The 13927-nt window shown below is 51.1% G+C and overlaps 2 protein-coding genes across 4 annotated transcripts in view; one reads left to right on the forward strand and one right to left on the reverse strand.

Moving 5' to 3' along the window:
* Positions 1–1562: 1562 nt before the first annotated feature.
* Positions 1563–7391, reverse strand: NAIF1 (nuclear apoptosis inducing factor 1). 3 transcript variants are annotated; one of them, XR_748472.2, is made up of 3 exons: positions 6635–7391; positions 3679–4205; positions 1563–2148 (listed from the first exon to the last, which is right to left on the reverse strand). XR_748472.2 is itself a non-coding variant. In XM_010367813.2 (2 exons), the coding sequence occupies exons 1-2, from the start codon at positions 7143–7145 to the stop codon at positions 3733–3735; spliced, it is 984 nt and encodes a 327-aa protein (XP_010366115.1). In that variant the 5' UTR covers positions 7146–7391; the 3' UTR covers positions 1563–3732. The 3 variants fall into 3 exon arrangements, 1 of the variants encoding a protein (XP_010366115.1); XR_748471.2 differs by having other exon boundaries at positions 2237–4205; positions 6635–7364; XM_010367813.2 differs by having other exon boundaries at positions 1563–4205.
* An 856-nt stretch (positions 7392–8247) lies between these two features.
* SLC25A25 (solute carrier family 25 member 25) overlaps positions 8248–13927 on the forward strand; it is a 43054-nt gene continuing 37374 nt past the window's right edge. Inside the window, exon 1 of the mRNA XM_010367810.2 lies at positions 8248–8626. Within this exon, the coding sequence (XP_010366112.1) occupies positions 8369–8626 (258 nt within the window). The 5' untranslated portion in view covers positions 8248–8368. The remainder of the gene's footprint in view (positions 8627–13927) is intronic.

Here is a 13927-nt window from a genome sequence, read left to right on the forward strand (position 1 = left end):
CCTCTTCTCTTAAAAAAAAAAAAAAAAAAAAAAGAAAGAAAATAAAATTAGCTGAGTATGGTGGCACATGCCTGTAGTCCCAGCTACTTGATAGGCAGAGGTGGGAGGATCAATTGAGCCACGGAGGTCAAGGCTGCAGTGAGCTGTGATCCTGCCACTGCACTCCAGCCTAGGTGACAGAGTGAGACCATGTTATTGTTTTTTGAGACAGAGTTTCGCTCTTGTTGCCCAGGCTGGAGTGTAGTGGTGTGATCTCAGCCTCCCAGGTTCAAGCAATTCTCCTGCCTCAGCCTCCCCAGTAGCTGGGATTACAGGCATGTGGCACCACGCCCAGCTAATTTTTGCATTTTTAGTAGAGACAGGGTTTCTCCATGTTGGTCAGGCTGGTCTCGAACTCCTGACTTTAGGTGATCCACTCACCTCAGCCTCCCAAAGTGCTGGGATTACAGGCATGAGCCACCGCCAACTGGCCAAGATCCTGTCTTTTTTTTTTTTTTTTTTTTTGAGATGGAGTTTCTTGTTGCCCAGGCTGGAGTGCAATGGTGTGATCTCAGTTCACTGCAACCTCAGTCTCCTGGGTTCAAGCGATTCTCCTGCCTTAGCCTCCCAAGTAGCTGGGATTACAGGTGCCCGCCACCACACCCAGCTAATTTTTAGTATTTTTAGTACAGATGGGGTTTCACCATGTTGGCCATGGTGGTCTCGAACTCCTGACCTCGTGATCTGCCTGCCTCGGCCTCCCAAAATGCTGGGATTATAGGCATGAGCCACCACGCCCGGCCAGATCCTGTGTTTAAAAAAAAAAGAAAAAAAAAATTTCTTAACCTTCAGAAAGTATCGGGATTACTGAGGGCTTGTTTACAATGCATAGTCTTAAGAGTCCTCCCTCCAGGTTTTGAGTGAGACCTGGGATTGGGTACATTTAACAAATGCCTCAGGTAATTCTTTTTTTTTTTTTTTTGAGATTGAATCTTGCTCTGTCACCCAGGCTGGAGTGCAATGGCATGATCTCGGCTCACTGCAACCTCCGTCTTCCAGGTTCAAGCGATTCTCCTCCTGCAGCCTCCTGAGTAGCTGGGATTACAGTTATGTGCCACCACACCCAGCTAATTTTTGTATTTTTAAGAGAGATAGGGTTTCACCATGTTGGTCAGACTGGCCTCAAACTCCTGACCTCATGATCCACCCACCTCAGCCTCCCAAAGTGCTGGGATTACAGGCATGAGCCACAGTGCCTGCCTCAGGTAATTCTTCAGAGTCCCAAACACTGCCTTAAACCAGGAATAGACTGATTTCTACTGTAAATGGGCCAGAGAGTAAATACCTTTGGCTTTGTGGGCCAGATGTCTCTGTAACTACTCAACTCTTGCTTTGGTGGTTAAAAAAAAAAAAAAAAAAAAAAAAAAAAGCCATAGGTTCATAAATGAATGGGTGTGGTTGTGTTCCAATAAAATTTTATTTATAAAAATAGGTGGTGAGCCTGATTCAGTTTGTGAGCCATCGTCTGCCAGTCCTTGTTCTCTTCTATATATAACCAATAAAGACACAGAGATGTACATATAAAAAAAGTGATATGTCTTTAATTTAAAATTATGACCTGGAAATAACTAGTCAGTTTAAGTGATCCAGACTTCCTCTTCATACCCAAATGGAACAGACACAATATTGGCTCAGATTTCCAACCCCAGAAAAAAACCAAACCGAATCCTTGGGAAGTCCCTGCAGTGACCTTGCTGGGGCCATCAGACTGCACAGAGTGGAGGCGTCCAAGCTACTGGGCTGCTGTTCTCCAACCACACTGAGAAGAGCTTTCCTTCTTCCAGCAACTCCCTCGATGGGTCCGATATCCCCCTTCACCTCCCTTTTAGCTGGCACTGCACGAATGCCTCCACAGAGAGGCTGACAGTACAGCAGTCACTTCCAAACTGTCTTCGGTGCATCTTCAGGGCCACTTTCCTGTGGTCACAATAGAGAAGCTGAGCATTCTGAACGTTCGTGCCCAGGAGGGCGGCGTCTTCACTTTTTAGCTGAGGTCTGGAGCCCTGAGTTGTAACCATTGGTCACATGTGGCTGAGGCACCGGCAGCAAATCGGCAAACTTGGGAAACGATCTGGGGAGATGTAAGGGCCTTGGTAATTGATGGTAAGTCTGAAAATGAAACAGACAAATGGCATCTGGGTAAAATCCTTACAGACATGTCAGAAGAGAAAGTGTAAAATGGAACAGGGAACAGCACCTCCTTCAGCACTCCAAGGCTCTCCCTGCTCTTCCCTGAGCACAGAATCCAAAGGGTCCCATTGCTGGTGTGTGTGTTTTGAGATGGAGTCTCGCTTTGTCGCCAGGCTGGAGTGCAGTGGCGCGATCTAGGCTCACTGCAACCTCCGCCTCCTGGGTTCAAGCAATTCTCCTGCCTCAGCCTCCTGAGTAGCTGGAATTACAGGTGCACACCACCACGCCCGGCTAATTTTTGTATTTTTCGTAGAGACGGGGTTTCACCACGTTGGCCAGGAGGGTCTCAATCTCCTGACCTCGTGATCCACCCGCCTCGGCCTCCCAAAGTGCTGGGATTACAGGCTTGAGCCACCGCGCCCGGCCAGGGTCCCACTTCTTAGGTCAGCTTCGCCTCTTCCTCCTCCTACATTCAGGGTCAATCATGGCTTTGGATTCACTCAGCCACTCAGAGAGTCTCTAGAGAACAGGAGGCACTGAGGGGTGTGGCAGGGGAAGAGTCCAGCGTGTGATGCTCAGCAGGGCTTTTTTTGCTGAATTTTGGAAATGTGGAGTCAGCAGAGGAGGAAGGGTGTGGCCACAGGGCGGCCCTCGTGGAGGCCTTCCTAGGAGGGGTTCACACACAGAACAAATACAATTGGCTGGAAGCAAGCCTCCGCACAAAGCCAACAGGTCACTCAGACCCACTGCAGTGGGGCAGCAAGCTTCCACGCTAGTTGGCTTTCTCGAAAATTTACAGCATCCAAAGCTTGAACTGAGTCAAAAGCTCTAGGGGCAAACCACCAAAGGGCTACCCAGAGATGCTGTGGAAATCCAGAGAGTGGCCAAACCGTCCTCACCACACACAGTATTCCTGAGCCAGACTGGCTGCACACTGCACGTATTACGGAGGCGTCCCAGTGCAGTACCTAACAAGGGCCTTGCACTGTGCCTGGGGTGGGGTCAGAGGAGAGTACAACAGTCATTGGAGTCCCCTGAGAACTGAGGCACAGTGAGAAGGAGAAAAGGGCGGGGTTTCCTCCTCAGGCAAAGTCACACTGCCTCCCAAGGGAGGAAGATATTATTGCTCAACTGCCAGCACCAGTGACATTACCCTACTCGAAAGGATGGCACCTGGGGTAGGGCAGCTCAGGAGAGACCCAGGCTGGGCGACAGCCCCCAGTGACAGCCCGCTGTGTTGTTCCTTACAGTTGTCCAAGACCAAGGCTGGGTCATGTCACAAGCCCGGGGTCATGACAACACGTGTCCCATCACATGCACCTGTGACCCCCAGCTAACCAATCTTCTGGGTCTTAGCAAGGCAGCTCAAGTAGGGGGAGTAAGAGTTTGGGTCCCGGGAGCCCAACAAATTCCTCTTCTCAAAAACAGTGCAACCCCTAAGCGTTTATTAAAGAGGGAGCTGTGCACATGGCCGGCCTAAGGCCAAGGCCAATCACAGGACCCACTTACAAGACCATGGAGTTTTCATCCCATCATGGCAGAAGGCTGGCCTGACGCCTGCCCTCACTGGATGATGCTGTCTGGCTGCCCATTCTGGGCCACCTGCCCAGGGTCAGAGGTGGGGGCCGGGTTAGCTGTGTTGCTCTGCAGGTAGCGGCGGAAATCTTTGATCATGGGCCGGAGGACCTGGATGAGGACGCTCAGGGCAGCCTGTGTGCCCTCCATGGCCTGGGCCTGGCGCTCCTGGGCACAGGCCTGTACTTCTTGGGAGCGGCGGATCATCTGCAGTAGGTCGTTTTGCTGCTCTAGGTGCTGTGCGATCTCCTTCACATGCAGGTTGGTGACCCGCTGCTCCTGTATCAGCTTGGCGGAGTTGAGAGCAATGCGGCTCTTGAGCGCTTGCGGCTTGACCGATGTGTCTGCATGCTGGGCCATCATGTCCACGGGGGCCTCCGGTGGCAGCGGCGGGGGCGCCTCAGCCGTGCAGTACTCCACCACGCCCTCCTCCAGCGTGTGATAGGTAGTCTCTGTGGGGACTGCAGGGTAGAAAGAACAGAGGCCAAGGGAGGTCACTTTCTGGAAGGAATACAGCTGGCTGTATAGGGTGGAGAAGAGGCCATAAAATCCTGTCCTGGAGGGACATAAAGGGGAATCCAGGCCTCCCCTGGCTGTATAGCTATTCAGGTATAAATCTAGAATCTAAGGGGTTCAGAATCTTAATCTACTTGTTAATCAAAGGGCCAGCCCTGGATCTGGCAAAAGCAAGGATGTTGATCATAATACTAGCTAAACTTTTAGAGCAACTACTACATGTCAGGCACTTTGTACTCATTAGCTCAACAAATCCTCAAAATGACACCAAGAGGTCGGTGCTGTCATCTTCATCTTCCAGAAATGAGAAAACAGACCAATAAATGTAGAATGACTTGCTGAGGTCACAGAGCTTATTCAGCAGAGCCAAGAGGCAAACCCAGGTCTCCCTAACAGCAGAGCCCGACGTGCTCCTGACTTTCACGCTGGGCTGCTCCTCACTAGGAAAGGCACCCCCTGCCGGGCGCAGTGGCTCACACCTGTAATCCCAGCACTTTGGGAGGCCGAGGTGGGTGGATCACCTGAAGTTAGGAGTTCGAGACCAGCCTGACCAACATGGAGAAACGCCGTCTCTATTAAAAATACAAAATTAGCCAGGCGTGGTGGCGCATGCCTGTAATCCCAGCTACTTGGGAGGCTGAGGCAGGAGAATCACTTTAACCTAGGAGACGGAGGTTGCAGTGAGCCGAGATCGTGCCATTGCACTCCAGCCTGGGCAATAAGAGCGAGACTCTGTTTCACAAAAAAAAAAAAAAAAAAAAAAAAAAGAAAGGCACCCCAGAGGCTGAGTCATATGCTCTCTGTGGTACCAGTGAAGCCGGCATCTTGGGTGGGACTCTACACATGCTCTTTGCAGCCACATTAGTCCTACCTCCTTTGATGCTTTCTGTTTTATTTTGTTGTTTTTGAGTCGGCATTTTGCTCTTTGCCCTGTCACCCAGGTTGGAGTTCAGTGGCACGATCTCGGCTCACTGCAACCTCCGCCTCCCGGGTTCAAGAGATCCTCCCGAGTAGCTGGGACTACAGGTGCCCGCCTCCAAGCCTGGGTAATTTTTGTATTTTTAGTAGAGACGGGGTTTCACCATATTGGCCAGGCTGGTCTCGAGCTCCGGACCTCAAGTGATCCGCCCACCTCAGCCTCCCAAAGTGCTGGGATTACAGGAGTGAGCCACTGTGCCCGGTCCTTTGATGCTTTGACTTGACTTCCTAGGCCCCTGTAGTTAAGCAGAAAAGGAGGTGGGAATGGAGCAGCGGTAGCTTAAGTGCCCAGTCAATGTCTCCCTGTCTCTCATCATCTGGGTCAATGGGATACTTAAACGTTTATCCTTCCTGTTCCAGAGCAGCATCTGACTTGGACCCGTGTTTGTCCCCCTTACCCCAACCCAGTGTATTCTTGAGAAATACGCATTGCAAGGAAATACGCATTGCACTCACACATCCACCCAACTCTCCCAACCCCCACTGAGAATCACTGAATGATCCAGCTCACAGCTATCACAAATGAGCAGAGGTAACAGTCACGGGTACAAATCCTTCTTTGAACTAAAAAATCCAACCAAAGTTAGCTCTGTTGTCATTCCTAGCTGAGAACCTTGGAAAGGATCCTAGCTGGGCTGTTTGGGCCTCCACACATGTGGGAGAGGTCAAGCTCCTCCACCCTTCAATGCCAATGTCAGCTATGTATCCCCACGCCACCAAGAAGCCCCCTTCCTCTTCCGGGGCCTTAGATTTTCCCAACTGATGGTGAAGCTATTTCTATATGTGTCATCTCTATCCTACTAGAATATAACTGGCCTGTATTTTAGACAACTTGGTAATACCAGTGCCCAGCACAGGGTTTGGTACAGAATAAGTGCTAATGTTTGATGAATGAATGAATGAATGAATGGAGTAGATTAACACCAGGAACCATAAGGCTCCCAAGCAGCACCTGATCAAAGATCCCCCGCACTGAAAACAGAATCCAGAATCGTTGTCTCACTTGGGCAGTATCATTCCCATCAATTTTTTCAACAAATATGGCCTAGCTGTCTACTACAAGCTGAGCCCTGTGAAAATCCTGTGGGGATACAGACACGGTCTCTTGTCTTCAAGGACCACCCAGTTCGGTAAGTGGAGGTAAGTCATGGACAAACATGGTGGCAATGCTCAGTGGTGAACTATCCAGCACATCAGAAGTCCAGCCCACGTGCTGAGGAAGTCCCAAAGAGAGCAAGATCACTTCTGTCTGGGGTGCTGCTCTTGGAAGGCCTCATGGTCTTCCAAGACCCCCATCTGACCTCTGACCCTTGGCAGCCAACCTTCCCCAGGCCACCCCAGAGCTTGCTGACCCTTCCCACTTATGCACGCCGCCTGGGCAGGAGAGGTCACTCACTCTGTGTCAGGGTGACCGTGGCTGCGGCTGCGGTGGCCGAGGGTCCGAGGGCCACAGGGTGGATCTCTGTGGTGCTGGGCAGGCTGATGATGGTGGCCTCGCCCAGCAGGTTGCAGATACGTTGTTGCATGGGGGTCAGCAGCACTGGGGCTACAGCTGGGCCACCGCCGCCACTGCCACCGCCTGCCCCAGGCCCCCCAGCTCCGTCCTCCTCAGTGGACCCCGGCGCCTCACCACCCTCCACGGCGGCCCGGACCTGGGCAACCTTGCGACGGACCTCGGTCTTGAGGTCAGACCACTTCTTCTTGACTTCAGGCAGCTCCCTGCGGCAGGTGGCCACGGCGTTGACCCTTCTCAGGATGCCGTGCCAGGCCGCGCTCTTGGCGGCCAGGGGGACCCCGGCGTTGAAGTGGTTCACCAGCAGGTGCTTCTTCAGCTCCAGCTCCTCCACGATGATCTCCACCTCCCGCTCCGAGAAGTTCATCTTCCTCTTCTTGGCTGGGACGGCCATGGCCTCTCCCCTCCCCTCTTTTTAAAGAAATTATAATCCCCTCAAGCGCCCCAATTCCCCTTCTCTTCTTCCTCAGCCTCGCCCCTCACCCACCCCCTACAGGGGATAGGCCAGGCTTGCTCGAGGCCAAGCACTAGGCCTTTGGTAACCCCCCTCGCTACGCAAAGTGCGTAGGGCCCAGCCCCAACCGGCCCGGCAGCTGCCAGCCAGCGGCGTAATGGCTTCCTGAATCTGCCTCTTCCGCCGAGGTGTGCGGAGATCCGCCCACTTCCCCTCTTCCCGCCTCCCAGCGCTTCTCCGGGAGAACCCGCCTTCCCGGTTGGTAGAGGCTCAAATATCACGTCGATCACTGGTTCTTTCGGTCTGTCGCTCAGCTACAGAGCCCGCCCACTTACTGTAATTCGCCTGATCATTGGTTTAAAATTGTGTCTGTCGCCCAGAGCGCCCCGCCCACCTAACCTTTATTCACTTCCATTGGAAAATCATTCTGTCGTTCAATTATCAGTATTAAGACGATTAAGCCGTTAAATTCAGCTATTTTATTGGTGGTTTAGGGAGTTAGATTACCAAAACCCTGCTTCCTGGGGATACTTCGTGCTTTCGGCCGTGAGCCATGAGTCAATTTTAAATTCCTCCCACGGGCACAAACTCTGCCCCGCAACTGCAGTTCATAAATGCTCTCACACAAATCCTATTTCCCACCGGAGGCTACGATCTCTGCGTACACGACCGCTCCTCCCATCCTTAAGATCCTGCAGTCTAAACAGAGTTAGTACATCAATGGAAACTGGACACGGGGCCTTCCGCCTGCCAATCACAAGATTCCTGCCTATCGCTGCGTGATTTTCTCTCTCTTGCCCCCCCCCCCCCGGCTCAGCCAATCCCCGCCTCCCTCAGTTTGAATCGGCCCCAGGCGGAACAGGGTGACCCAGCCCACCGCATTGATCCGGGTAGTCCGGGGCGGTGTGGGCTGCCCTTAGGCAGGCTCCGCCCCTCCCGGCTCTCCATCCGAGCCTGTGACTGGCCTTCGGTGCGCCAGGGGCGTGGCCGGTGAGGCGGGGCGCGGAGGGGCGGGGCTCCTGGAAGTCGCCCCTCCCGCCAGCTTGCCGGCGTCTCAGAGCCCGCGCTCGCAGCTCCAGAACGCCTGGCGTGCCTTCCGCACGGTCGCCTCCGGCCCGCCGCCCCAGCCCCCGCCAGCGTCCGGAGCCCCTGCCTCGCACCCGATGGTGAGCAGTGTGTTGTGCCGCTGTGTGGCCTCCCCGCCGCCGGACGCCGCCGCCGCCGCCTCTTCGTCTGCCTCGTCGCCGGCGTCCGTGGGGGACCCCTGCGGCGGCGCTATCTGCGGGGACCCGGACCACCGGCTGCGCCTGTGGAGACTCTTTCAGACGCTCGACGTCAACCGAGACGGCGGCCTGTGTGTCAACGACCTGGCGGTGGGGCTGCGGCGCCTGGGACTGCACCGCACGGAGGGCGAGCTCCAGGTAGGCTGCGCGCATCCTCAGCACCGGCGGGGAGGGAGCCCCTCGAGGGCCGGGTGACAGGTCTGGGCCGCTGGTGACAGGTCTCGGGGGACGCCCCTTGGGCTGGGCGGGACCCCCACTGTCCAGAGGAAGGATGCACCCTGACTCACTGAGGGACACCCCACTTGTGCCCTGGTGGGAGTGGGGCTCCTTCCTGACTTCTTTGGGAGCTTGAGTCCCGTTCTTCGTGGACACAGGTGGGCACCATCTGGGCTTTCTGATGGGCGAAAAGCCCTTTCTTGCCCGGGCTTTCCCCAGAATAAAAGGCTCAGGAGTGTGCCTTTGTCACCTCCTGACCTCGAGGCCAAGCTGGACGCTCCCTTCACCCATGGATAGGTTCATCCATCGGTCCCCAGCAGCACCCCCTCCTTTCCCTCATGTTTCCATGCCAGCCGTGGGCCCTGATCTGGTTCCTCTCAGGAGCATGTGGGAGTTGAAAAAAAAATTGGTATTGGGGTTTCAGGCTGATCCGTGTGGACGTGGGCGGTGAAGACTGACAGTTCTCATGGTTTAGGCTCATCCCCATTGCCCTGTTTATCCAGAAAATGGGATCGTGATCCCTGCGGGTTAGAGTGTGGATGAAGTGAAAGAATCTGGAGGAATTTTTTTTTTTCTGAAAGTCAAAGCGAGATTGTTACTGTTGTGGGCTCTTGACCGAGGTGTGGGAATGGGGGCGCAGAGAAATGGTCATCCCTGGGCCTGCCAGGAAGAGAAGTGCTGGCCTTTCCGTATGAGAACCTCAGAGCAGAGGCTGTTTCTTTCCCTTCTGTCTCTTCCCCTTCAGTCTGACTTGGCAGGTGTAGCTGCCATTTTCCCAAGTATTTCATTTACTGTGGCTTAGCCTGATTTACAACCTGGAAGAGGACTCCTGAGTACTTTACCTAAGAACCTGTTTCTCTGCTGAGTTAGTTTGGTCTATTTGTACACACGACAATTAGAGAATCTCACAGCCAAGTATGAAAAGAATCTGGTAAACCGCCAATGAATTAAACCAATTTGTTGGGTGGGTGTACATAGGTGTTGTTAACTCATGTTCAAGATTATTGGATCAACATCCAAGGTGTTGAGCCGTAACTATTAGGATCAGCCTAGGAGGACCAAGAGTAACACTACGCAACATAGAATCGTTAAGTCCAAGAGATTCAGAGACAAGGTTTTTTTTGTTTCTTTCGAGACAGAGTCTGGTTCTGTCTCCCAGGCTGGAGTGTAGTGGTGCGATCTCAGCTCACTGCAGCCTCCGCCTCCTGGGCGCAAGAGATTCTTCTGCCTCAGCCTCCCCAGTAACTGGGATTACAGGCACATGCCACCATACACAGCTAATTTTTGTATTTTTAGTAGAGACGGGCTTTCACCATGTTGGCCAGGTTGGTCTCGGGCTCCTAACCTCAGGTGATCCACCTGCCTCGGCCTCCCAGAGTGTTGGGATTACAGGCGTGAGCCACTGCACCCGGCTAGAGACTAGTTTAAAAAAAAAAAAAAGTTTCCAGTCAGTTTTACACAAAATAGTATTGTGAACTAGAGATTTTCTGTATGTATCTGATGAATACTCACTTGAAAAGATAGAATGGCTGGCTGGGCACAGTGGCTCACGCCTGTAATCCCAGCACTTCCTGGCAGGCCAAGCCGGGTGGATCACCTGAGGTTGGGAGTTAGAGACCAGCCTGACCAACAATGGAGAAACCCCGTCTCTACTAAAACTACAAAATTGGGCCGGGCGCGGTGGCTCACGCCTGTAATCCCAGCACTTTGGGAGGCCGAGGCGGGCGGATCACAAGGTCAGGAGATCGAGACCATCCTGGCTAACACGGTGAAACCCCGTCTCTACTAAAAAATACAAAAAACTAGCCGGGCAAGGTGGCGGGTGCCTGTAGTCCCAGCTACTTGGGAGGCTGAGGCAGGAGAATCGCTTGAACCCGGGAGGTGGAGGTTGCGATGAGCGGAGATTGCGCCATTGCACTCCAGCCTGGGCAACGAGAGTGAAACTCCATCTCAAAAAAAAAAAAAAGAAAGAAAGAAAAGATAGGAAGGCTAAACCCAGAGGGTTTCTGTTTCAAACCTACCCACTTGGCATTGCTGCCAGGCACATTGAGAACATCTGGCTGTGGGAGCATGTTAAATGTTTATCCCATGCTTTGTGCCTCAACTATAGTCACAGTGTTCTCGAGATTCGAGGCACATCTGATATTGATCCTAATCCGTTTTTTTAGTGGTGAATTTCTCGGGGCAAATAAGGAGAAAGTGATCATTTTTCTTTCTGGTTTTGAAAGAAAACTTATTAACCAGAGAGCCTAGCCCCTTGGGGTCACTTTGGCTCTAAAATCTTTGACTCTGTGACAGATATAAGTTCCATGATACGAAGCATTTCTTCTTTATTCTTTTGGTGTGTGGGTTTAGTATACAGTGTATTTCATTTATTTATCTATTATTATTATTATTACTTTTCTGAGATGGAGTTTCACTTTTGTTGCCCAAGCGGGAGTGCAATGACACGGTCTCGGTCTCAGCTCACTGCAGCCTTCTCCTCCTGGGTTCAAGTGATTCTCCTGCCTCAGCCTCCTTCCGACTACAGGCACGCTGGGACTACAGGTGTGCGCCACCACACCCGGCTAATTTTTTATTTTTTTTTTTGTATTTTTAGTCGAAACGGGGTTTCACCATGTTGGCCAGGCTGGTCTCAGACTCCTGACGTCAGATGATCTGCCCACCTCGGCCTCCCAAAGTGCTGGGATTATAGGTGTGAGCCACTGTGCCTGGTCTATTTTTTTTTTTTTTTTTTTTTTTTTTTTTGAGTTGGAGTCTCGCTCTGTCACCCAGGCTGGAGTACAGTGGTGTGATCTCACTGAAACCTCTGCCTCCTGGGTTCAAGCAATTCTCCTGCCTCAGCTTCCTGAGTAGCTGGGATTACAGGCACCTGCCACCATGCCCGGCTAATTTTTGTATTATTAGTAGAGAAGGAATTTCACCATGTTGGCCAGGCTAGTCTCGAACTCCTGACCTCAAGTAATCTACTCACCTCGGCCTCCCAAAGTTCAGGGATTATAGGCCTGAGCAGCTGCACTGGGCAGTATAGACTGTATTTCTACAACTTTTTTAGCTTTTGAACAAATTCAGTTGTTATACAGCTTTGAGATCAGAAATAATTTATTAGCTCATTACCTGTAAAGGAGCACATGTTAGTCCTGTGGGGAATGTTTGAAGTATTGGAGAGAAGATCTGCCTTTTTGTAAATAACTGGGCAACAGGAAGACACCCTGCCTCTTGTGCCCCCGTACCACTTCCTGTTGAATTAGCATTAGTATTAACTGCCTACAGAAAAAGCAGTGCTGTGGCTTTGCAGAGCTAGCAGGAGCCGAAAGAGAACTCTGGGGCCCTTTGGGTCAAAATGGGTCATCTGCCATGGGAATAGATGTTGAAGAACACATCAGACTTTGGAAGGCGCTTCCTATGGCCCATATGAAACCAGTGTGAGATGCTTGGGTTTGCAAAGGAATCAGCTGTGAGTGCTTATCAGAGGGTGATGGGTAAATCCAGGCCATGTGACTTCACAAAGCCTCTTCTTAGCTTATAACAGTGTGGGTCAAGTTTTCTTTAAAAGTAAACCAGCAAGTTTTGCCATCTGCCTTTGTTTGAGAAGAGATGGGACACTCATAAAAAACTGCTTAAAATGGAAGTGGGCAGAGAAACCGATGGCAGCCAGCCAGGGAAATTTTCTTTGTAAAGGGCATGTAAGCGAGAAGCTTGTTCTGGGACAAAAAAAGGGAAGAGTTCATTAAAGAAGAAAGCAAAAAGATGACGACAACAGTAGTGACTTTGGGAGATGAGACTCAGCCAGAACTAATTATAGATTGCCTATTTAAGGCATTTTCATGTGACCAAATAAAATCTGTGTCTTAAAACAAATTTAAAACATAGGTTAGAGCTCAGGCAGCCAGTTAGAGGAAGAAAGCAAGCTGTGGTACATGTAAACAGTTGTCTCTTCAGCTGAGGCTTTTGGGCTCTTGTAAGGGGCTGGTGTTTATTGCAGGTGAGGTTCTAGTTGAGCTGCAGTTTGCTCATTTAGAGACTGGCATCCACACCATCTCGTTTGAGCCTCACAAAAACCTGTGAAGTAAGCAAGTCAGTGAAACGATTTTTACTCCATTTTACTAGGGAAGGAACAACGTTCAAAAAGACAATGGAACAATGTCAAAGACATTTGATCGCTAGGCAATTGGACCAGAGAAGGAATTGGAACCATCTTCTGATTCCTGCTCCTCTCCTCCTTAACGCAGTTCTTTTCAGGAACATGAAGAGAATTCTCAAGTTCTTTTGGGGGAACTTGAGAAAGAGAAGGCGAGATCATTTAGAACCACATATCTTGCTCCCAAAGTATAGGTTTCAAGATTATCCACAGTTGACCCTGTCAAAGAACAAGAATCCACTCCCGTTTCTCTCCCTGACCTGAGCAGTGCACATGAGGCAATCCCTATTGACTTGAAATTATTAAATGGAGATCAGTAATGTCAAGTTGGTATTGCTTAATCAGACAGACTGTTGAACTCTATACCTTTTAAATGTTTGGCCATTTGTGGATGTTTATCAAAAGAGCCAGACTTAGATAAGATAGTCTACAGAAGAAAGCTCCTTTCCAAGAGATAGACATTATTTGCTATAATGTAATGGCCCTTTAAGAAAAGAAAGAGGCTTTTCGCAGATTGGATTAAATTCATGTATTAAACTAATTGTGTTATATTGTTGCATAATCGGTCCCTGGCTCAAAGTCATAATCATCAAGTCAACTAGAGTATTTTTTTTTTTTCCAAGACAGAGTCTTGCTCTGTCACCCAGGCTGGAGTACAGTGGCGTGATCTCAGCTCAATGAGACCTCCACCTCCCGGGCTCAAGCAATTCTCTGCCTCAGCCTCCCATGTAGCTGGGATTACAGGCATGAGCCACCATGCTTGTTCTTGAGAAGATTTTTTTTTTTTCTTTTTGAGACGGAGTCTTGCTCTGTCGCCCAGGCTAGAGTGCAGTGGCGCAATCTCAGCTCACTGCAACCTTCACCTCCCTGGTTCAAGCAATTCCCCTGCCTTAGCCTCCCAAGTAGCTGAGATTACAGGCGCACGCCACCACGCCAGGCTAATTTTTTTGTATTTTTAGTAGAAACGGGGTTTCACCATGTTGGCCAGACTGGTCTCGAACTCCTGACCTCAGGCAATCCGCCCGCTTCAGCCTCCCAAAGTGCTGGGATTACAGGTGTGAGCCACCATGCCCAGCTGAGAA

Source organism: Rhinopithecus roxellana, chromosome 16, assembly GCF_007565055.1.
Source record: "Rhinopithecus roxellana isolate Shanxi Qingling chromosome 16, ASM756505v1, whole genome shotgun sequence".
NCBI lineage: Eukaryota > Metazoa > Chordata > Mammalia > Primates > Cercopithecidae > Rhinopithecus > Rhinopithecus roxellana.